This window comes from Calonectris borealis, chromosome 2 (assembly GCF_964195595.1).
Source record: "Calonectris borealis chromosome 2, bCalBor7.hap1.2, whole genome shotgun sequence".
NCBI classification, from domain to species: Eukaryota; Metazoa; Chordata; class Aves; order Procellariiformes; family Procellariidae; genus Calonectris; species Calonectris borealis.
Window position 1 is genome coordinate 115,594,556 of NC_134313.1, and position 23,195 is coordinate 115,617,750.

General features: G+C 41.1%; 1 protein-coding gene across 1 annotated transcript in view; it reads left to right on the top strand.

The window, feature by feature from the left end:
* Positions 1-23,195, top strand: part of ITGA9 (integrin subunit alpha 9) — a 230,823-nt gene that overhangs the window by 100,401 nt on the left and 107,227 nt on the right. Inside the window, exon 16 of the mRNA XM_075143035.1 lies at positions 17,056-17,211. Coding sequence (XP_074999136.1) covers positions 17,056-17,211 — 156 coding nt within the window. The remainder of the gene's footprint in view (positions 1-17,055; positions 17,212-23,195) is intronic.

Sequence of the window (23,195 nt, forward strand, 5' to 3'; positions counted from 1 at the left end):
TGTGGGGATTGCCCAAAGCAATTCCTAAGTAATACCTTGCATTCAAACCATACATTATGTCTGCCTTGATAGAAAGCCAGTTTTAATTGTATGTGGGATTTGTGTGTGTGTGTGTTTAAGAAGCAGTCCTAAAACAAGCCTAATGGGGCTAAGGTTAAAGTTTTAACATGACTGATAATTGAGTAGAGGTCTTCCAGAAACTTTCAGATGTCACGTTTTTGTAATATATGTTTAGTACGTTACAGTACAGTGTAAAACTCAGGGACGAGAAGCAGAATATGTTGAAGTTTTAGAAAGTGGAAAGAAAAACAGAGGCCTATTTTGAACTGTTACACTCTTTATGACTTGTGCTGTTGGCTCAAGGCTGGGTGGCAGCTCATGGTACTACCCAGGATTTTTCAGAGTGGAGAAATTATCAGACCAAGGGCAGATTTTGAAAAATATGGACTTGAATTGCATCTGCATTCATGTAGGAACAAAATAATAGCTATATGCATGGTCAGTTGGAAGGGTAAGCACTTGATTTACATGTCAAGCTGCACATTCATGTACCCAGAGGTCCAAAGAGAATGCAATTGGGCAGGTGCCATTTAGGCAGGGATTTCCAGAGAAAGCTTATTTTGGCTAGTGCTTTGGCTCAAAGTTTGAGTGTGACAGAACTCCTTTGAAAGTTGTCATCCGAGACATCAGTATGTGAAGTCTTGGTCTCAGGAGTCATTATTTGAGGAGTTTATTAAAATTCTACCCATCGAGTTGGAAAGTATAAAAATGTTTTCTTTGACCAAATGCTTTAAAAATAGGTATTAAAGGTGAACAGGCGCAAAGGATGTGTGAAATACCACTTTCAAATGTGTACGTTTTTGGGTTTGGCATGTCACAAATGTGTTTCAGGACTGTACAGCTGCAGTGGGACAGTGGTGTTCACCTGCACTTCACCTCTGAGGCAATGGTTTCATCAATTAGGTGCCCAGGTTTTCACTTCGTTCTTTGCCTCTTTTTCCAGTAGAAATGATTTCTGGTCTTTTGGCATTGAGTATCAGATTTTGTTTGAAAAAGACCATTTTCCCCTCTTTGGGTTTCCAGGGAAGGAGATTAACAAACCTTCGTAACTGTTATTTTGAATCTTAGGGTAGTCGTGGCCTCTCCTGGGTAGCCAATTTTCATTTTAAATTCCATTTACATTAGCCAAGAAAGTAAACTGGCAAGCCTTAAGTCTTTATATAAGTTCACCTTTGCAAAGCAGATAACATTATTGTGGTTTATGTAGTATACAGAGAATACCACAAATATCTCAATCATTATTTCCTAAAGCATTAAAGTTTAACAGCAGTGTGTGTATCTTGCCCAAGGACTTGAAGTTTTAGTAAAATGTTTCATCCTTATACAACAAGCTGAGGAATTGCTGGCAGTGAACACTTGTTACTTTAGGATCCTCAGGAGGATTTGCAATATATTTTTATGTTGTTTTGGGTTTTTTGTTTATTTTTTTTAAATGCTCTTTCCAAGGAAAAGATGTGGTTGTTAATTTGGTCAGCTCTAAAGGTAGACCTCTGAGATTATATGTGCTGCAGACTGGCAGTTAAAGGAGTGGAAAAGTCAATTGAGGCTATTTCTACATTACGGAAAGGGTTTTCCTCTCAGAGGCCTTGGAAAAACTTGCTGGAGGTGGATACCTACTACCGTAACATGATCTTTATTTTTCCCTTTTTGTTTCCTTTTTAAATGTCATATGCTGAGAGAAGCCTTTTCTTTACTGATGAGTAGTGGTAAAAACAGGTTTCTGTGGAAAGAGAATTCCACCCACTTTAAATAAAAAGAAAACCTATAAATCGTTCCATATTTTTAACAAAATAGAGCTAAGTAAGCCTTTGCTTTTCATCCTGTCACTTGTGATGTCTCATTTTATTCTTCCTTGCCTGGCTGTGGTCTTTTTAAAAGGAATCAGATCACCTGTGGGCAGCCGTAAATCATTTCTGCCATCTAGGTTTAAACACCTACTGTGTTGCATGGAGCTTTTTACAGGACATTTTTCCGTTCTTAGTAAAAAGCTTTGTGTCTATTGAGCCGCACTATACCAGTAAGTCTAGGGTATAAATTTGCTTTCATGCTGTTATTTGTGGGTGTTTTCATGATTTCAGATTACGGAGATTTCAAGCTGTCATACTTGAAATCAGTCTGGATGGTGAGGAAGCTGAGAGTAGTTGTTTGGACACACGCATTTATTTTTACAGAGAAAAGGAAGAGGTGCAGTGTGTTTTTAGAGAGGTTTCTCAACTCCCATCCCTTCCTGTGTTGTTCTCTAAGACGGTAAAACATTTCTGACCTATTGCCTGGCTACTCCATGGCATCTGTAATGGGGCCATCAGTGCTTGTGGTATAGCAGCTGTACTTTGTCCCCTCAGAATTTATGTGGGAGTCTTTTTCTCTGTGATTATAGCCTCTTCAGAATAAAGTTGCAATGCATTAATGAAATAAATCCTAGCAATAATGTTGGCCCATCATTTGATGATTGTAATAAAACTGTTCATACACAAAGGCAAAAGTGCTTCATTAAATACTTATGCATTTTGTAAAGGAGGAGGAGAATGCACTCATATTTCATGAAGTTTATGCTGTGCTTTTAATGTATTTGTAAATATGGATGATGTCAAATACTATTTACCAGAAATAAACACATTAAAATGGTCTGGAAACTTAAGAGTCCCAAAGACCGGCCGAAGAGCTCTCTGGCTCCATATTGTTAACTTTTCCTAATTCTTGCAATGCAAGGGAAATTCCAGCAAGCGTTAAGGGTTTTAAAGTGTCAATATACCAAAAAAGGGTAGGAAAGGTGATCTGAAGGGCTGCAGATTGACATCGTCATACAAGCGATATAATGGAAATGCAAATATGTCATGTGATTGCTCAAGAAATTAAAGGAAGAAATATAGTTTGATTAAAAATTTAAAAAAACCCCAAAACCCTGCATAATGAAATAATGAGTTTGCTCAGTGAAGGTAGCTGTGAAGATGTAATAGAGGTTTAGGGGCCTGCAATTTTACTTAGCGGTTTAGGCACTATGATTTAAAAAAAAAATAAAGGATTGTATAAAATCTGTATATATAAAAGTTAATACTTGAACAGCAAACAGATCTAAAAAGGAGTTGTCAGTGTTGGGTTATTAAGTGGGCTTACTTCTAGTGACATTCTTCAGGGATCAATAGAGAGACTAAACTTAATATAGTCATTAAAGATCTGAAAATAAATACAAAATTACTTCTACATTTTGCAGATAACACAAACATACTTGCTTAAAAGGGGAGGATAGGGAATTTTTTATGAAGTGCTTTGGATCAGCTACTAAACTGAGCCACTCCAGCAAAGTTTATTTTAATCCAGCTAAGTGTGAGGTCATACATCCAGGAATGAAGAATGCAGGTCCCACCTACGAAGGGGGAAGGGGCTTGTCTCCTGGAAAGCGGGGGCCTTGAGAAGGATTTCGGGGTCATAGCAGACCAACAATTTAACACGACTTCCCAGCATGATGGTTGACAAAAAGGACTAATGAGTTCTTTTATGTATACAAACAGAATGGTACCATGGAGTGATTCTTCTTCGGTATAGATTGCTGCTTTGGCCAGGGCTAGAGTTGTGTGTTCACTGATGAGATGCTTTCTGTTTAGATGATGTTGTAAACAACTATAAAACCTGTTCAGGTGTCCAAGAGAGGGCCTCACTTAGAAATCTGAACTAGTCACAGCGTTTATTTTAATGAAGGCCGAGAGGCATCTAAGAAGGTATTTGTAATCTAGCAGAGAAAGGCGTGACAAAAACCAGTGACTGAAAGGTGATGCCACATGCATTTAAAGAAGCTGGACCCAGGACTTTTTAAGTTCAAGAGGGATTACTATAGGACCTAACTTTATGCATTTCTGGAAAATATGCTGTAACTAAACAAATGATTTCATGTAGTGGAAGGTTAACAAATGAAATGTAATGTCTGGGATATACAAGTAGGCAGACTAAATGATACAGTCTATTACTGCCTCTTAGGATCATTTATTTTTACAAAAAGGAGAATTTCAAGGAGCATCATTAGTATCCCAGTGTTTGTTTCTAAGAGTTTCCTGTTGATAAAATAGGGACAAATTATAACAAAGCAATATCAGTTTCTCTGTACTGGATTTTTGAAGCAGTACCAAAGCAGAGAGAGATAGGACAAAATCCCACAGCCAGTGGGATAAAAGAGAGCAGGATGTGGTTTGTGTCTGGGATTGCAGGTACAATTTCTGAACAAGTAATACAGAAATTAAGATAAAGGTAAAAATACTACAACTTGCCAGTGCCAGTGGGTATGTATTTAATACGTTCACAGCATAGTTCTGTGAATATAACTGTGAATGCTGCTGGTAAATGTCCAAGTCTAGGCAAAGCCATGCAACATGAGTTGGTGCTTGAGCAGGCTGTGCTGGGAGTCTGACGCACGCTTCTGACCTGTGACTGTTTTGTGAAAGACTCTCTTTGTGTCTTGAATCTGACCACTGAAGCTTCCTACACAGCTATTTTTCTTCTGTTTTCTTTAGCTATCACTAAGCATTCAGAGGTGGCTGGTGGTGATTTTCAGGATTGAGGATGTGCTGCTTGTAGGGTCAGACCTTTGCCATTCTAGCCTGCGGCTTTGGTTTCCTTTTCTTCTTCATCTCCCCTTCGCTTTGTCTTTCCCAAGCTCTGAGTGCCGTGCTTCTGATGCACTTGCAGCTCTCTCCAAGTACTCCCTGGCCTCTGCAGTTGCTCCTTGCACTGTCTAATGTTTTTCCTCCGACGCGCTTACTGTTCTCTGATCTGCTCTTACTTCAGCGCTGCATCCCGGCCAATTTGGAAATGAACAGACCCTGGAAAAATATGTTCCAAAAGTTCATGCAGTAAGAAAATTAAAGAAAGGCTTCACCCCTTAAAATGAAACAACCTCAGCTGTGACCTAGTTTCATAGCTGGGGCGAGCATATTTATTGCTGTTGGTGCTGTGCACTGTAGCAAAGCTGCTTCCAGGCTGGTGCTGCCGAGCACGCAGCCTTTGAAAGCTGAGTTACCCAGGGGCAGTGATGCTGTGCTATGTACTCCCAAACTGGAGGGCAGTGAAGAGCTCTCGTTGCCTTTGGAGCTGCAAACCAGGGTCGAAGCGGTACCTCTTTGGCTGGCGATGTTGAAAGCTGCTCCCTGGCAGGAGTCTGCCACAGTCAGTGTCAGAGGTGTTACCGGCCCCCACCATGCCACCGGTTCCAATTGGCTTATGCCTGAAACATGGAAAGATGCCTTTCTCCACAGTATTGGCTCTTGGTTTTTAATGGGTTGCCATTTGTGGAGGAAGTCATTTTGTATCACAACCCTTTAAAAAAAGTATACAGTGTGTTCGGGGTACCACGCAAATGATGATGATCGTGAGGAAAGTAGTGGGTTTTGACACCCAAGGAGAGCACCTGGACAAAGAGAGGAATTGCAGAAGAGACGAGTTTCCTGATAATGTTACATAGTGCTCAGTGTGCCGTCATGTCTTGTTGAGATTAATGCAAAGTTACTTTCTACACTGAAAAAGTAGAATTAGCAGATGAAACCACCGAGCCTCCAACAGTTTGAATGTTGCTGAAATATAGCACAAGCTGTTTCTGCTCCTTGGATGCTGGTGGCTATTACCTGCACAGGCTTTCAGGTATACTGTGAGCAGTTCACAGATGAAGTGGTTGCAAAGTCAGACAAAGTTGGTGTCTTTGGAATCAAAAGTGGGTTTTGTTGCCTGATAAAGACAACATTTCAGCCTCTCTCCATTCTGGCATTTATGTATGTTTTGTATCTCAGCCTGATGTGCTGAACACAAAAAAAAAATCAGCTCTCGGGGTGAATCTGGTTGGCTTTGCCTCCATTAGGTAAGAGGAAGATGCTTCTGTTCAAAAGAATAATCTGGACAGATCAAGATTATTTTACAGCTCTACAATACAAGATAATGTATTCCAGCTCTGGAGCCCTCAGCACAAGAAAGACATAGACCTGTTGGAGCGTGTCCAGAGGAGGGCCACGAAAATGATCAGAGGAATGGAATGCGTCTCCTGTGAAGAAAGACTGAGAGAGTTGGGGTTATTCAGCCTGGAGAAGAGAAGGCTTTGGGGAGACCTTATGGCAGCCTTTCAGTACTTAAAGGGGGATTATAAGAAAGATGGGGACAAAGTTTTTAGCAGGGCCTTTTGGACAGGACAAGGGGGAATGGTTTTAAACTAAAAGAGGGTAGATTTAGACTAGACGTAAGGAGGAAATTTTTAACAATGAGAGTGGTGAAACACTGGAACAGGTTGCCCAGAGAGGTGGTAGATGCGCCATCCCTGGAAACATTCAAGGTCAGGTTGGACAGGGCTCTGAGCAACCTGATCTAGTTGAAGACCTCCCTGCCCATGGCAGGGGCGTTGGACTAGATGACCTTTAAAGGTCCCTTCCAATCCAAACTATTCTGTGATTCTATGATAATATGTAGTGCATCTAAACTTGTCTTTTTTGTTGTATTATGAATTTTTGTTATATTATGTCTTCCTAAAAACAGAATTAAAAAAAAAAGCCAATCCCCAACCTCCCCCTTCTTCTGATACTTTCTCCCTTATTACTCCCAATGGTTATGATCTCTTTCAGACCTCTTCCCAAGGATTTTTGTGTATTTAGCTGGCAGGGCCTGCAGTTGGGTAGGGGCTAACACTGCCCTTTCCCAGCTTTGCTGGCATCTCTTCCCTTGCCCCAAACCACAGCATAATCCAGATATCCATTTAGAGTCACTGCACGTTGTCTAGAGTAGTCTTCTGCACAGGCCATAAATTTCTGTTGCCATCGAAGTGCTACATGTTGTGGAAGTGAGAGATGGAGCTTTGAGGAAGTGCTGCTGTTAGGATGAGCACTCTTGTCCCAGTGGATAATGTATAAAATAATCAAAAGTAATCAAATGCAGGCTGCAGATGTGTAAAGTGGCAATACTTGCACTTAATCATATTCAGTTAAAACCTTATTATGGTAAATGCAGTATTGCCGTTGTAAAGGGCCATTTTTTCCATTCCCCATGAATGCACCTCCAGCTTCAGAGTAGAGCTCTCGGCTTTGATCTGGGGAACTGTATGGTTTGCACTTATATGCGGAAACATTTGCCCTGTTTGTTTTTAAAGCCAGCGGAACTTGAAGGGAAAGTTTTGTTTTTCCTTGGTTCCCCTGAGAAACGCTCGTTCATCCCGCTCCCGTCCGTGGGTTTAAACAATCGCCCTTTGTCGTCGTACAACATCCTCCAGCCCAGCCATCTCTGAGAGCCAGGCAGCCGTATCCGCTGACGTGGTTGCTGAGCAGGAGGCTCTGCCTCTTCATGAATGATCAGTGAAACAAGGGGAAAAGCCTTATCCTTGCTGAATTGAATGGCGAGCTTTCTGTTCCGTCATGATTTCAGATGTAAATGGACTAAAATGACCGTGAGGTTCCTGAAATAGGTCCTGATTCCTTCCTTTTCTTCCTTCTGGTTTTGTGTTGGTTGTGAGCAGAGGCTGGGAGCCTGAAAGAGGAGGGTGTTAGCGAAGTGGTGTCTGGATGAACAGAGGAGAATGGGAGAAGAGGAGAGTGGTAGGGAGGAAGATGACACGGAGGCAGAGTGTTACTGAGGTGGTCGTCAGCGTGCTGATATGTAGGTATGTGCAGGATGGGAGACCTAGTGAAATGTCTTGGAGTCGTCCGTAATGGTTGTGCTATGTAATGGATAAGTTTCCTTCAACTCTTCTCCTCAACATTGCTTGGTTAATAATATTAATTATGTCGTTACAGAATAGTGAATGGGAATTTGTCATCCTTAGAGATTTCATTGTTTCCAGAACAATATGGTTCCCTCATGCTCTTCAGATACCACAGCTCATGTGCATGCAGAAGCCATAGCACAGGGGAGTAAAGAGCTCAAACTGTGAGTCCCGGTTTCAGAAGGTTTCTAGCAGGTACCTAGCATGTGAAACGTTAATTGATATTAAACATACAAGTAGATATCACAGAGGAACTCTGTTCACATTTTTAAATTCATGTGGCAAAGTAGACAATCGTAACACTTTTTCCTTTTACCGGTATTGATTTTAAATCCTGCTCTCAAGAGGATTAGACTAATAAATACTACCTCCTCCATTTAATAGTGGAAGAATAGACTTGGGTCACATTATTGCAACACTCCTCCCAAGCCCCCATTGTGGAGCTATCCATTCTCCTGTGACTGAAAGAAGGATTTATATTTTCGTGTGTAAATACCTCCAGGTTTCTTAAGTAAACTGTTCTCCTCTCAATAGTATGTCAGTGAAAGTATATGAACACCATTCTTTTCATGCACTCAGCCTTTCTCTCTCAGATGCATGCAGGCAGGCTGAGTAGTGTGTTGCTTTCTTTGCAAGACTTCCAAGGACCATTTCTATCGGCTCTACTCAACTGAATTAGAATACTGTCAGTAAAAATGTCGATGATAACCTTCTTTGATCTCTATCTATCCTCTTCTACTGAGGATGATTCTGCTTACTTTCAATCCTGACAAAATGCTACTATTTTTTTTCCTTTAGCTGTTTTTGTAGGGTGCTGGGCTTAAGTAGAACATTTCTTTGTTCCATACATGTGTTTCTTATAAAGCTGTATTGATGAAATGCTTTTTGTCACAATGGCATTGAAAGGATCATAACAGTGTATTGTCAGGCCTTCAATTCTAGTCACCTTAAAATGAAGTATCCATGAAAATATTTTTTCCATTGTTATTGTGATGTTTCATAGCCATCTGTTTTTCTGCCCTGACTCTTCTAGCAGATATTCAGCCACCTTGACCATTGAGATACCAGGGTTAGAACTGAGGGGACATCTGGACATCTGCCAGTTGGTATAGACTGATGCTTTTCTCAAACAAATCTATTGCAAATCTAGGGAATGCAGCAGGACAATCTCATTCAGCCCATAGATGTTTGACCTACTGATAATAAGGTGACCTGCTAGATATGAGATAGACATACTTTATGACAGTGTGAGATAAAATGTGCCCTAGGACCCAGATCCAAGAAGGGGTGTGGATCCTGTCTCAGTTCACATAAACCTGTGTTAGATGCTTACTCCCCTTGAGAAGTGACAGGCACCTCCAAATGGGAACAGGCATTTAGTCAGCCACTTTGTGGGATGGTCAGTGGGAAACGCTGAGGAGTGGAGAATGTCCTATATCTTAGCCTTCCCTGTGGCTCCCATGACCTCTACAGAGATTTTGGGAGAAGCCTTTTGATTACTTTGCTGTTGCCTCTTGGGATGCGCTCGGAAAGGTGCTTCTGCTGTCTTGTTTGGTTTTTTTTTCAAAAGGGAGGAAGAAAATCCATCTGGAGAGCAAGGGAATGAGGGAGGGATGCTTGCTTTCTCTTACAGAGCCGCTCAGGGGTTTACTCACGGCTGTGTAGAAGCAGGCTGAGTTCAGGCAAAGACTGAGGGGCACAGTGCCTTGGAGCATCCCCCAACCAGCAGCTGTCAGCTGCAGGGCTGCACTGTGCCTCCAGTCTGAGCTGCCACACACAGCAAAAGGGGTATAGGACCAGCAAGAAGGGCTCCTGACCACCCCTGTGGGCTGTGGTTTCCAGAAGGGGCTGGGAGGGTCAGTCCTGGACCCCAGTCCTTCGCTCTGAGGACAGCTTGTGCATGAGATTTTGCACTGGAAGTTTGTTGGATGACACAGACACAGAGTTGTTTTTATCCCTAGCTAGATGTATAGAGGAAGAAAGCAAGAGAGTGAGCAAGCAAATACAGTATGTGAACGCTAAAGTTAACAGTGATGCTTTGACCAAACACTGCTCCCCCAGGTCCATGGACGTGGCGAACTTTTAGCAGACCTGTTATCACATAAATTGACCCAGGAGCCAAGGAGTCAATTCTAACAGCTTCATACACAGAGGCCCCCATCTTTGGCTTCTGCATCAGGGTTGGAGGGAAATGCTGTATAAAGGGAAACAGGTAGTTGGATTAACTCATATTCTGGACCTAATGCATTTTAAGACACCAATAAAGGAAATCTCTTTAAAGCTTGGTTTTGATAAAATCTTGTATCAGCAGAATATGAAATGTGGTAACTCCAGCAGAAAAGACAAGTATATGATAGGGTTACATATGTGCAGGAAGAGTCTGGATTTAATTATTGTCTCTATTCTGCATATAATTCCCTGCTGAAATAGACCATATTTTCAGAAAGAGAGTAAAATAAATAAATGTTTGAATTGTTACCCCTCTTCCTCCTTCTTGGGTTCTCTTTGCTCACCTAAGTTCAGGTCTTCATTTCACAAATACCCATGAGCCCCCCGACTTTCTAATTGTTTGTGTTTCTGTACTGTCGGTATTGCAGGTATCCAGTCATATGTTACGGAGATTGGTTGTGTCTGGCCTAGTACCAGGAAAAAGCTGGGCATCTGGGCCCAGCAGGGCTGTTTTCTTCAGAGGGGAGTAACATGATCTTAGACAGTTGAGGAATTTTCCTTATTTTTCATCTAAGAAACCCCAATGAAGACTGAAACTGAACTAGAAAAGCGAGAAAGGGAATGGGTGATAAACACATAACTGAAAACATTAGGTCCAATAAAAGACCCAGCATTCAAATGTATAGATAGGATGTGAAACCATATTGTCATAATGCATTTTAGTACTGAGCTGGAAAATAAAGGTCTGAGCTCACTAATACGTAATACCGTATTTGGGTGGCATGTAGTGACTTTTCTTACTGATTACCATGAAAGGATTATCAGTAATATATTATTGCTAAGCCTTTGTAACCTTTGACATGGAATATTTATGCTATTGATCGCAATCTCTCCCATGCAGACATCAGTAATACCTTTATCACTCCCCAGCTGATAGTGGGAAGCCAGATGTGCAGGGATGGTGAGCACTTATTTAAACTCAGAGTGCGACTGTACCCAGCTGGGGTTTGGACTCACAGGTCTTTCCTCCCTCTCTCAGGGTGTCCTCTCAATGCACGCAGGCTCCTGGGTGCCTGGTGTTTACTTAACACCAGATTCCCCAAGGATTTGCTTTTTTTTCTCCCACAACGTCTTTCCAGTTATCACTGTTTGCAAAGAGGGATTGCTGACCTGATGGAAACAGTTGTGTGCTGGAGTAACGCATTTAGGAAGAGGACAAAGGAAGCACTCCCATTCTTTCAAACGCTAACCCTAAATAACACTTGAGGGTGTGACACCCTGCAAATACTTTGCTCTTTTTTCCTCCCCGCTCTAAACTTTGGGATTCTTCAGAAGCCTTGTAGTGTTTGAAGTTTAGCAACAAAGACTATTCGCCTACTTGTTGAATTGTAGCTGTCACAAGATCTTAAAAGAAAACAGAAGCATGTATTATTGAAACATCAGGCCTCTGATTGCCTTCATATGCTATTAATTTGACAAAAAATTCACCAATAATGTTGTAAATGAGCTTTTACCAACCAAGTAAACTTCTAGTTCTGCTTCTTCTCTGGAAAAGAGTTTGCAGTTGGGTTTTTTTCCCCTTTAACTACAGTAACACCTTTCTTAAAAAAAAAAAAAAAAAAAAAGAAACAACTTGTGTGCGGAATGGAAACCTAGATCTTTTCTAGATGATTTTGGCATGACCATGTTTTGTCTGCCTGTGCAGTGGCGAGATACCAATGCTAAAATTGTGTCAATCTGAAATAAATTATTACAAGTCCTAGAATATCTTTATCAAAGTAAACACAGGACAGAGGAAGGCTCTCGTGAGGACAGAGGTGGTTATTCCTTTGCACAGGATTAGTAGAAGGTTGAAAGTATTAACTTGCACTTGAATGTTGAAAGTATTAAATTGACACCAAGGGATCTAAACTTGGACTCAGTAAGTGTGAGGGCAAGGAAGTTGTTCCTTACTCATTTTCAGGTACAAGAATGACATGTACACATTCATTCATCTGAAATGAATGGAAATCTGTCTTCCAGTTTAAAGCCAATTTGTCTAATTGATATTTTCATTGAATTGCATGGCACTTAAGCCTTGCATCCTGAATGACTTGCAGTTTAGAGAGAGAGAAGCTGAGATAATAGGAGAAGGTAATTGATTTTAAAGTCAAGCACTGTCATCTTATTGATTCGTAAGCCATAATGTACGTTTATTAGGACCTACAGCTGATATTTTATTTGATAAATTGTGGAGGTAGTGGCCTTTGGCTCTGAAAGCTGGTGGACGTTTGAGTCATTTTTGATATCACTGAACAGGGAACTATTTACCTCTTGGCACTGCGTTGAGGACTTATGTGGTAGTGACCTGTGAGCTGATTAAGGTGTTTTGCTGGATTAGCATTAGCACGATGGCTTTTATACATTTTACAGCATTAATATATTATCTATTAAATCGGGATTGTCAAATTTATTTTGTGTGTTTTAAGGCTGTAAAAATTCCTATAGTCTATTATTAGTGCTTGTTTAAAACTTGAAATAAATATGTTTAAACTAAAAGTTTCAAGTGGAGTGTTTTAAAAGCCAGGTTCTTGAATTCATTCTTAGTCATCAAACTAAACAGAGCTTGATTCTCAGAAGTACTGAAAAGCTGTGCTGAATTTAGTAAAAGCTCTGGAATCTATGCATGGGTTGATGTCCTCAGGATCAAGTCAGAGGGAGTAGAAAAAAGGCCCGACAGATCAGAGAACTTTCACACAGAGAAAGAGAGGAGAGAAACTCCAGAAAGACTTGAACAAGAACGAAAGCAAGGGGCAACTGTAGAAGTCACTCTGATGGTTACGTGTATTTCCTCCCTCAATGCTGTTGAAAGTGACTTCATGCTCATTGCTTTAAAGGACCACGTTTCATCCTTTATTCCTGCAGGAGTCTTGCTGTAGATCGTGGGGATTATTTACATCTCAATTTATTTCTCAGCCCATTGGCCATAATTAAAAATGGAATTTGGCACTCTCCAGAGCCCCTGCTGGAGACTTTCACCTTGTAGAAGAAAGGGGATTAGATGTGATGATTTATTGGGCTCATGTACAGTCCCCTGACTGTACTGTGGCACTGAGCCGAAAGAAAGCTGAAATGATTATCCAGTCCTCTCTGGCAACCACTCGCACCATGAACAGAGTAAATCCTATCCCTTGACTAAAACCCTGTCTTGTTCCATCCAAATTTGCCCGAGTTCCTGATGTGAGGGCTCTTGATAGCACAGAGTTAAGGCTGGAGAAGGCAGTGGCTGCCCACCAAGGCAGTGTGCCTTTAGGATGTTGGAATCTGTGCCTGTATTTGTGTTGTCACGATGCCTTAGGCTGTGCCTATGAAAAGCGCAGAAAATGATTTCTTACAGTCATCACACTCCATCTTCGAGGGGGAATTGCAAATGATGTTCAGAATCATAGCTCCGATGTTTGATCATTGCTCTGTGATTACTTTTCAGATTTTTAGGATTTTTTGGTACTAAAGCCAAACAGAAATGCAGTCATAAATCTTCCAGAGGCTTTGCTTGCTTGTTTTCTTCTCCCCTGCTAAGCCAGAAAACAAAAAGGAAGAAATATGTGGCCATACCCAGCTTGTACCACAGCATTTAAAAAATGTGTATTTCTTTGAGGTGATTGTTCTGGGAGAGGAGATGGCAAGCCTGCTCTTTGTTAGGGTGAGCTTTCAGGATCATGGTGTCTTTTGAAACATCTCTAAGCGCCTTATTGCTTTCTTAGATGCTCTTAAAAGTGTGCTCTTTCTGGACTCAAAGTTCTTTGTCTTCGCTAGATACTAGTGAGGGAACGTCCTGTAATACCCTTGATAAAAATCCAGCTTGTTCATACCAAAACACCTTTTTCTTCAACTCAGAGTGATGTCATGCAACGTGCCTCACAGGAAAAGATAAAAGATCCCAACAAAAGGATACAGCTGGCTAGGGCTGTTTCCATTGCAGGAAGGGATACTGGCAGAAGGGTAATTTACTGGGACGGAAGTGTATTGATTTCTGCAAAAGCCTTGTTGCAGAAGTTTCTTGTGTCCAGAATGAAATCTGGTCCAAAAGAGAGAGATGGAAAAAATCCCACCCCCCTAGAGAAACTCCTTGTAAGAACAAGAAAACTACATAGGATAGCTGATGGCTTGTGGGAAACCCAGGTTCAGGTCCCTAATCTAATTCAGGTACAGTGAAAACTTGCAGCAGTTTAGTGACATCCAGCCTGTACAGACGGGATATTTATTACTATTATTCACTGAGCCCTTGTTACGTGGTTGTTTCTGTTGATAATGTGAACTCCTTGGATATTACACTTGTTTTAATGTCCTCCAGACGTTTTTTCCATTAATGAAGCTGTGCTGTCCATGTGCTATGATTTGCCAGGGATGCTTTTTCATGATGCAGAAGTGTCTTTAACCTTTGACACTCCCTCAGCATAGCAACGTTATGGTGAAAAATGGTGAATACATGTAAAAGCTGTTTGTGGAAATTATTTCTCTTGGCAAATCCACTTTATTAGGGCCATGTAACTGATAAGAAAAGCAACACATACGGTTTCCTTGACTTGAAGGATTTTTCATCTATCTCAAACCTGATTGTCATTGCATCTTTTGACTTCCTCTTAGAAATCAGGAGTACTTAAAAGCAATCCGTGGGCTGTGTCATCAGTATATGATTCAACCACTGGAAGTGGTATGTTTGGGTAGACTGAAAGAGAAGGAAACTGGGTGTATTTCCAACCTAACATAGTACTTCTCCAGATTGCGTTTGGACAAATATTCATTATTCCCTTAACGTGCTCACATCCCAGACAATCTGTGGTCTACCTGTGAGGCAGAACTGTCTTGTCTTTGTCTTACTAAGGACAAATCCCACGGACTGTCGCCTTCGTGTTTGTAGGATTGTGAGGAGAAGGGACTGAACATGTGGCAAAATTAATAACTGGGTAGCATTCATACTTTCATCCTTAATTAAAGACAAGTGGGTATGTGAAATATATTTCCCCAGGGCTGTGGTGAGGGAATATCCACACATGTAATTAATCTAGCTGCTGGAAGTCACAATTTCACCACTAAAATGAAGCAGAAGGAGACACCAGCAAACAATATGGGCACACTCCAACATTCATTGAAGTCAATGGGAAACTTGTCTTTTGACTTCAAAGGGCATTGGACTGAACCCTGCAAGATCATATTAAAACACTTAGAAGTCATTAAGCACTTATTCTTGCCATACTGCAGTAATAGAGCTAGAAAAACTATAGGTGGATTTTAATTTTACCCACTCCCTACATTTTTAATTGTTCTGTGTTTACACAGTTGGTTGTATACAGTTGGATTAGGTGGCAATTTGCCTGATGATTTATTGTGTTTGACTGTTGGTGCATGGCATGCTCTTTTATAGTTTTGTTTCTCTGTATACGTAGTCTTCTTGTATGCTGATACAATCCTCGCTTAAGTTAATACACATGATTTTCTGTGAGAGCAAAGCTAATAGCTTCTGTGAGTTGTAGTATTATTATTTAGTAATCTCAGTACAGTACAACTCCTTTTTATGGGATGGGAAGAGGTCACAGAGCTGCTGTCACCACCGCCACTATGTCCATTGACACACTGTTGATCGGTGTCCATTACCAAGAAAGCGCAAACCGCTCCAAGCAGTGCATGGTCTAAACTTCGGGTGTTCTGGGCTGCTGCTGGGTATGGGGCACTGGCAGACATTGGTAGCAGGGGAGGGAATTCAGGAGTCTGGAGCCTTCAAGGTGCAGAAGGGTAAATGTCATCCAGCCTGGTCTCTGCTATTATTCACCCGACTAACCAATGATTTGGGAATTTGGTTAGCCATAATCTTCATCTGACTTCAGAGATCTGTGGCCAGTCGACGTATTAGAGAGAGCAAATGGTTGCCTTGAAATGGATCAAACAGGGTGGTCAGAAAGCCAGTTAGTGCCCAGGTTTCCCACATCTGGAAGATGCAATTTAAATTGCATTGCATCTCAATTACTTGTTGTGGTTGGCAGGCTGTGTTCAGAGAAGCCCACTAACTGATGCAAGGCGGAGTTGAGAGTTGGCCCATTTGAAGATTTGTTGTGCTTACTTATGGTATTTATTTATTGCCTCAATTTTGTCTGCGCTGAATTCACGCTAAGTTTTTAAGTAGCTAAAATTTAAGAAGAATGTTTGCCTATGAAAAGGTAGAGTATTTGCCACTTCTGTTTTCTGGTAAATTGGATTTTGGAAGTCAGGACTGAACAGAGCACAATAAGCATCTTGTCCTCACACAGCAAACTGGATTTAGGCATCGCATGTTGTGACAAATGTTACCAGTTTTGTGGCTTGGGGTTCACAAAAAGAAAAGGCAGTCCTTTCGTCCCATCAGACGAATAATGTGGCACCATTTAATACAGCTGGTATGAAGCCTAGAATATAGCAAATAAAGAAACTGAAAAACTTTCTTCCTTTACATACTGGAAGTGTTACTGTGCTGAGGGTTGGGGGAGCTGTGAGTTTTGCTTTCAGAACTGTGCTGGAAGATGGCTTTTCTTGCCCCTGCAAGAATCTTGTTTTATAGCCGTATTGGGATCTTCACCCATCCATTCATTTCATTGATATTGCAAAACAACAAGGCAAGATGGAGTTTTCTTTTCTTTTAATGAGTGGAGCCTCACACTGGAGGTGACCTCAGTCGAAGTCTAGGATTTAGACACCCCAGAGATGAAGATGATTTGCTCTTTGCTTCCACATTGTGCAGGACTAATGGAAACACTTCATAATTTATTTTATTTTTTAAGAAAATGTCTTGGTTTTATTGAAAAACACTTGATTTATAGGTGTGCCAAATATGCCACTGCTTCTGCGGAACCAAGAGTAGGTCCCAAAAGAATAACTAATTTTTTGTTTACTTTTTTTTTTAGTTTTCTGACTAGTTTTGGTGTAATGTGCTTATTCCTGTTTGGCACGGAGAAGAATAAAGGAAGTAGAGAAGCCTGCTTCCTGTCTGCAGTGTTGAATTTAAAAATCTGCTTTAATTGTGTGTATAATTGTTGTATATAAAAATCTACTTGCCTATATGCATAGGTGAAATATCTGTTTGTTTTCTTTTACAGAAAAGAGTCAAAGATGTCATATCTCCAATTGTATTTGAAGCTGCATACAGCCTTGGGGAACATGTGATAGAAGGAGGAAAAGAGGACAAGGAACTACCTGCTCTCAAGCCCATTCTCCGCTGGAAGAAAGGACAAAAGATAGCGCAAAGAAATCAGGTCAGATTTGGACTATATTATTTCCCTAGAAGGCCTATGGCTGAACTGACAGCAGAAGTGGACGTAAAAAGGGTTTGCCAAGCTCTGGGTCCTTTGCACACAGTAACCTTTTTGTACAATCCCTACTGTTGCTGACGTCGGTGCTTCTCCATGATATAGTAAAGATTTGTGCTGATAAGGTTGGGCGGCACAAGGTGAGGCGACTTTCTTGTTTCAGGGTATTTGTGCTGGGAAGAAGGAGACTGAATAAGGGCAAGGATGAGAAAGGTCCTGCTCCTTCTGGTTCTTCCCTTTCTATAGGAGGTTCTTGTGAAAGGCTTGGCCCTGGCCTTCTTTCCAGGTTTAGCCTTCGTTAGTGCCAGAGGGACAGGACTGGCTCCAGGAGGGGACACGGGAACTTGCCCCTCTGTGTGAGGGGAGAACAGTGGACAGAATAAAGAAATATTTGCCTGGCCCAGCTGCCCTCTTTTCTTGAGGGCTCCTCACGTCCAGTCATGTGGCAAGGGCAACCCCCTCCTGCTGTTATTGCAGGACATGCCATGCTAAAATAGGATGGTTTTGTTTCAAAGAAAGTAAAGTGTAGGTGCAGCCATGTACTTATTAGGATCCTGTTTTGCTCCACTGCAGTGCAGAAAACCCTTTTGTCTTTAATGTTGGTGAGAGCAAGAGAATTCCCTTGTTTTGAAACACTTTTCATTTAGAGAGTAGAGATATTTTTTTTTCCTCCAAAATTGTTCCCTAAGGAATTGAAGAGTATGTGATTATCCCACCTCTCTTGTTTGTCTGTCTTGATCTCACTAGTATCTTTGGAAAATGCTGGCCAATTTTGGCAGGTTTTGACAGGAGTGATCAAGACAGTGCTTATGAAGGTATTAAACACTGTTGTGGTTTAACCCAGCAGGCAGCTAAACACCACACAGCCTCTCGCTCACTTCCTCCCTGCAGAGGGGTGGGGGGAGAATTGGGAGGAAAAAAAAAGTAAAATTCGTGGATTGAGATAAAGACAGTTTAATAGAGCAGAAAAGAAATAATAATAATAGAATATACAAAGCAAGTGATGCACAATGCAATTGCTCACCACCCGCTGACTGATAACCAAGTAACGATCACTGCTTCCCAGAACACGCCTACTATTCATATACTGAGCATGAAGTCACATGGTATGGAATACCGCGTTGGCCAGCTAGGCCAGCTGTCCTGCCTATGCTCCCTCCCAATCTCTTCCAGAGCATGGAAGCTGAATGTCCTTGACTAGCAGGGTACTTAGCAAAAACTAAAAACATCAATGTGTTATCAACATTCTTCTCATACTAAATCCAAAACACAGCACTAGGAAGAAATTTAACTCTATCCCAGTCAAAACCAGGACAACACCTTCAGGGTTCATGAAGCAGGCAGTCATGTCGAGGAGAGAGACCCCATTAGTGACCTTTTGAAAGACTCCAGTCTGTCCTTGTAGGTGCAGGACAGTCTGCTGAGGAAGGAGCCTATAGGACAATTCAATCTCCCACTGTGCCAGCACCAGAGCATCCAAATGCGAGCTCGAGGCGCCACAGGAAAATCAGATTTCTTCTGTGGCTTGCAAAACTTCTTGTGTGTCAGGATTGCAGGATAATTTAGGCTGGAAGGGACCTTTGGAGATCCAGTTTCTTGCTCAAAGCAGAGCCAACTTAAAAGTTGCTCAGGGTTGCATCCAGGCCAGTTTATTTTCCAAAGCTTACAAAGTTACGAGCTGGCATTGCTCGTGAATAGGAAACTCTTTTTCTTTAAAAAAAAAAACAACACAACTGTGAAAAGTCTGTCTGGAGTCTGAGGCTTTTAGCAGTGGATTGTTAGATCTGGTTTTTAACCTCGGGAAGCTCATACTTATTAAGTGATATTTGCATCATCATCATCTATAACATTACTTTCTGATGCTGCTCATAAGGATATATTATTGTGCTGAAATTGCAGGTCCCTGAATGCTACTCAAAAAAGTAACTAAAATGCTTAAAAAGATTTGCTTTGTCATATACCCAAGTGTTTTGTAATGTATTTGGCTATAACCCTTGTACTTAGAGAAATGAGTATTTCTTCAAGTATGCTTTATTTTTATCAATGTATGAATGAAAGATGCATCTAAGAATTACTTATTTTTTATGAATAGGGATTATGTGGCTGTTACATATCTGAATGTTATATTGTTGCAAACATTATGATGGGAATTTGTGGAGAACTTTGGAACTTGAGCAGTGTGCTGAAAACCTAAGTGTTACATGAACAAAACTGCTTGGATGCTTTACCACTGGGTTTAAACTCAAAAGGTCACATCTTGCCCTGCAGGCATAGTCTCAGATCAATATTAAAATACCTAAATGCTGAGATTATAGAGAAGAAACAAAAATATGTTGGGAATTTCCCTGACTTATTTTCTTGTGTAATTTGGATGAGAGGGAGCTAGTTTAACAATTCCTTTCCATTTGCTTTCCAGATGTTGTTCACTTAGCTTAGCGAGAAAAGGATTTTGACATAGGGTGTGCCTGCAAGTGTGCTTTCAGCTAAGGAAGTGGGCAGAGCTTCAGAGTCGGTGTGGCAGTCATGGTGACAAAGCCCTGATGGAGTAGCCTGGAGGCATGGTGGCAGGGTCCTTAAAGACTGATTTCATGGGAAAACAAGGGCATAATGTTCTCTTTCAGGATTCTTGTCATCTCACAAGTAGAAATTGTTTTTAAAGGCCAAAAGGGGTAGTAGGAACCAAAGTTTATATAATAAAGGATTTATATCTTCAAAGAATCTAATGATTCTGGAGGGATTTGGAAGTCCAATTCAAGACAGATTTAGCCGTCTCTGTTTTCAGAAGATACAGCATGGGTGAGGGCAGGTGGACAAGCTTAGTGTTAGTGCTAGTACTGAAGTCTTTAAATATAGCTAGTTGTGCATGGGTTTCAAGATCCTATTGATCCAGTAAGAAGTGGCATTCTGAAATCGGAAATGATGCAACTGTTGCTTCGAGGCGCCACTGAGATACTGTTAAGAGGCTGACACTTTGCTAAAAAGCCCCAGGTGGCTGTTTTTTGTGAATGAACGCAGGAGAAGAAGCTGGAAGTAGTGAATAGCTGAAGAAATGGGAGGGAGCCGTGACTGGGCAGGAAAGGGGAAGACTTCTGTCTTTCAGGATCCTACTGCAGGTCTGCTAGACCTACTTGAAAAGCCACACATCTTGCAAACATGTGGGCTTTATAGTCACCTAGATATGATTTTATTTGAACTAAAGGGATGTTAAAACTGAAGTGATCACTTTCACTGGGATTTCAGTTTGTTTTTCGTGAACCAGATGTTCCTTGCACGCATGCATGACTTCCCAACAAAAGTGTACAGCCCTATGGCTCGCAAACAAGGGGGTAGGAAAACCATCAAGTGGAACTCTTGACATGAGAATTGAAGATTATATTGAGCATACGAAGTTATTCCTGATGCTTTGCTCAAATGCATTAAGGAGTCAGCTTGGAAATAGTGTTCATGGAAACCCACCATCAGAAGTGACATCTCCCTAATGACATAATTACAGAAAAGGATTTTGTTGAATATTCATCCTTTAAATCAGTTTTAGATTGTAAGTGAGAGAACAGCCTGGTTTTGTACTAATCACTTAGAGCAAAGCAGAGCTATAGTAGTAAAGTACTGTATGGATGTGGGATATCTTCGAAATGCTTTTATTTATTGGTCACCTTTGTTTTAAAAGAATGCAACTTTTACTGTAAGGTAGTGCAAAATGCTTGTATTTAAAAACAAACCAAAATCAAACCTTGAGTGTTCAGTGAAGGAGCCTGCTTCTATTCCTAAATGAACTATGCTTGAAACAATCAAAATATGATAAATAATTTGAATGCCTGATTGATTTAAAGAAAAGGATCTTAACTGAAATTTCCTAAGGAAAAAGCATGCAATTGTGGGACTTCATGTATTGGCCCTTTTTTGTAAGCAAAGAGGCTCTGATACTTCAAAATGAAGTAATAATGTAATTAAGCTAGCCTGAGGGACTGTTTGGCCCAGGATACAGTAACAGTTGATTTCTCATGGACTTAATTATTTTCTTGGTTCTTGTATATGCTTACCAGAAACTATGGTTGCTATAGCTTGGTGTAATTATTTGTGGTAGCAAAAGCAAATACTTAAGGGTTATGTACAATTGTTGGGTGGAGACTGGTTGTGTGGAGAAGATTAGAGCTTTCCAAGTTTTAAGTGGCTTGCGAGCTCAGTTTTGCTCAAACAGAAAATCTCTGATGGGTCGAGATTGGGTGGGGGAAAAAAAGATTCTACTTTTTGAGTGCGTATTATGAACTTTAAAACTTCCCACCCTGAGGATTACTTTCCATTCGCTTCTTTGTTGCCTCCCAAATCCAGTTGCTACTTCCATCCACTGGAAAAAACTAATAAGTCTTCTTACTTCAGGGAAATTAATGTGTATTTAGAACTTGGTTTGGCTTAGTTCATCATAAGTGGTTTGTACTATAACATTTATTTTTGTATACCCACTGTATAAATACATGTCAACCAAGAAGGAGAAAGATCTCCTGCCAAATACAGTGGGGATTTGTTCCTAGTACTATCCAGTAATGTATCTTAGAGTTCAAAATGTGGTATGCTAGAATTCTGCCTGTTCTAAATACTGTAATAAAATCACCTGCTGTTATGTGGATGGAGACACCATTTTGTTATAGGAAAATATTCTCAGTAGATTTAATTGCGTCAGTGTCTTCAGGACTTCGGGAATTGTCTGCCATAAAACTGCTTCTAAGTTCTAAGAAGAGACAGAAAATGTTTAGGACATTCTGTTCCCAGCTGTGCCAACTGACTTGCAGTGAGAATTTGGGTACGGTGCTGCACCTCTGGGTGACTGAAGCTGCACGTCTCTGGGATAAACTTCACCTTTTTAAAGCAAAGGACTATTTTTTTGGAAATACTTGTGTTTGAAAAGCTGCTTATGTATTTGCACATAAATTAGCTTAGTTGGCAGGTATGAGAAAGTATAGGAGGATCTTTATGGAGCTGAATTATGAACACCTTTAGTGATTTTTGGTTTGCTGCACAAATAATACCATCCTCTATTTTAAAACATGCACACATAGCCCTGGTCTCGACAAAGCAATGACAGATCTGGACAGGCTGAAATATAGTGTCCATACACACAGCATGGTCCACATTTGTCAGTGGTGCCTTTTCCAGAGCAGAGATCCCTGTGTGCCTGCTTGAGTCAGGTCATGTCTCTGCCAGCAAACTGAGCTGTGCCCGGGGCATTTCTAGGCCTTGGAGTGATGTCTTTATCTGGGTAAGCTGCTGGAATGGCTCTTGGCATGGTTTTAGCCTGTGCCAACTGCTGCAAATCATTCCCAGGCAAGGGTCAGGAGTTAGGATGCTGCTGTCTTGGAGGCCAGGGCAGTTTAATTTACTGGTGCAGCTGAAGCCTCAGTACCTTAGTATACCTGTCAGTAGCTGGATAGGTGGAAAGTTTGAAGATTAATTGACTTACACCCAGGCACGTAGGAAGTCTTTGGGAAACTGCAGGAATCAGCCTAATTGCCATGTTCCAGATGAAACGTCTTGCCATTAAACTCTTTTCTCCTTGGGCAGGGCAAGCTCCCAAATTATCTTCTGTATTTATTCTTGCAGAGATCCACCGTGTGCCACCCTTCCTGCTTAATTGCCATGGTTTTCCCTTTGGTTGGAGTGGGATTGCTGAAAGTGATGATTTCCACTCCTCCCTCTGCCATCCTTTCGGTGGTGTCTGTCTTTTGCTCCAGACAAGTTTGGTCAGAGTCAGTGCTGAACTGGCAGGGACTGGGTGTTGTTCGTGCTAGGAAATTTGGAAAGGACCCACCCTGAGCATGTACTGGATTAGGCAGAGTATTACATTTGCCTGTGGGGTTGTTTTTTTGTTTTGTTTTGGGTTTGTTGTTGTTGTTGTTGTTGAATGGCAATACAGAGGAAAGATTTACAAGTCTGGA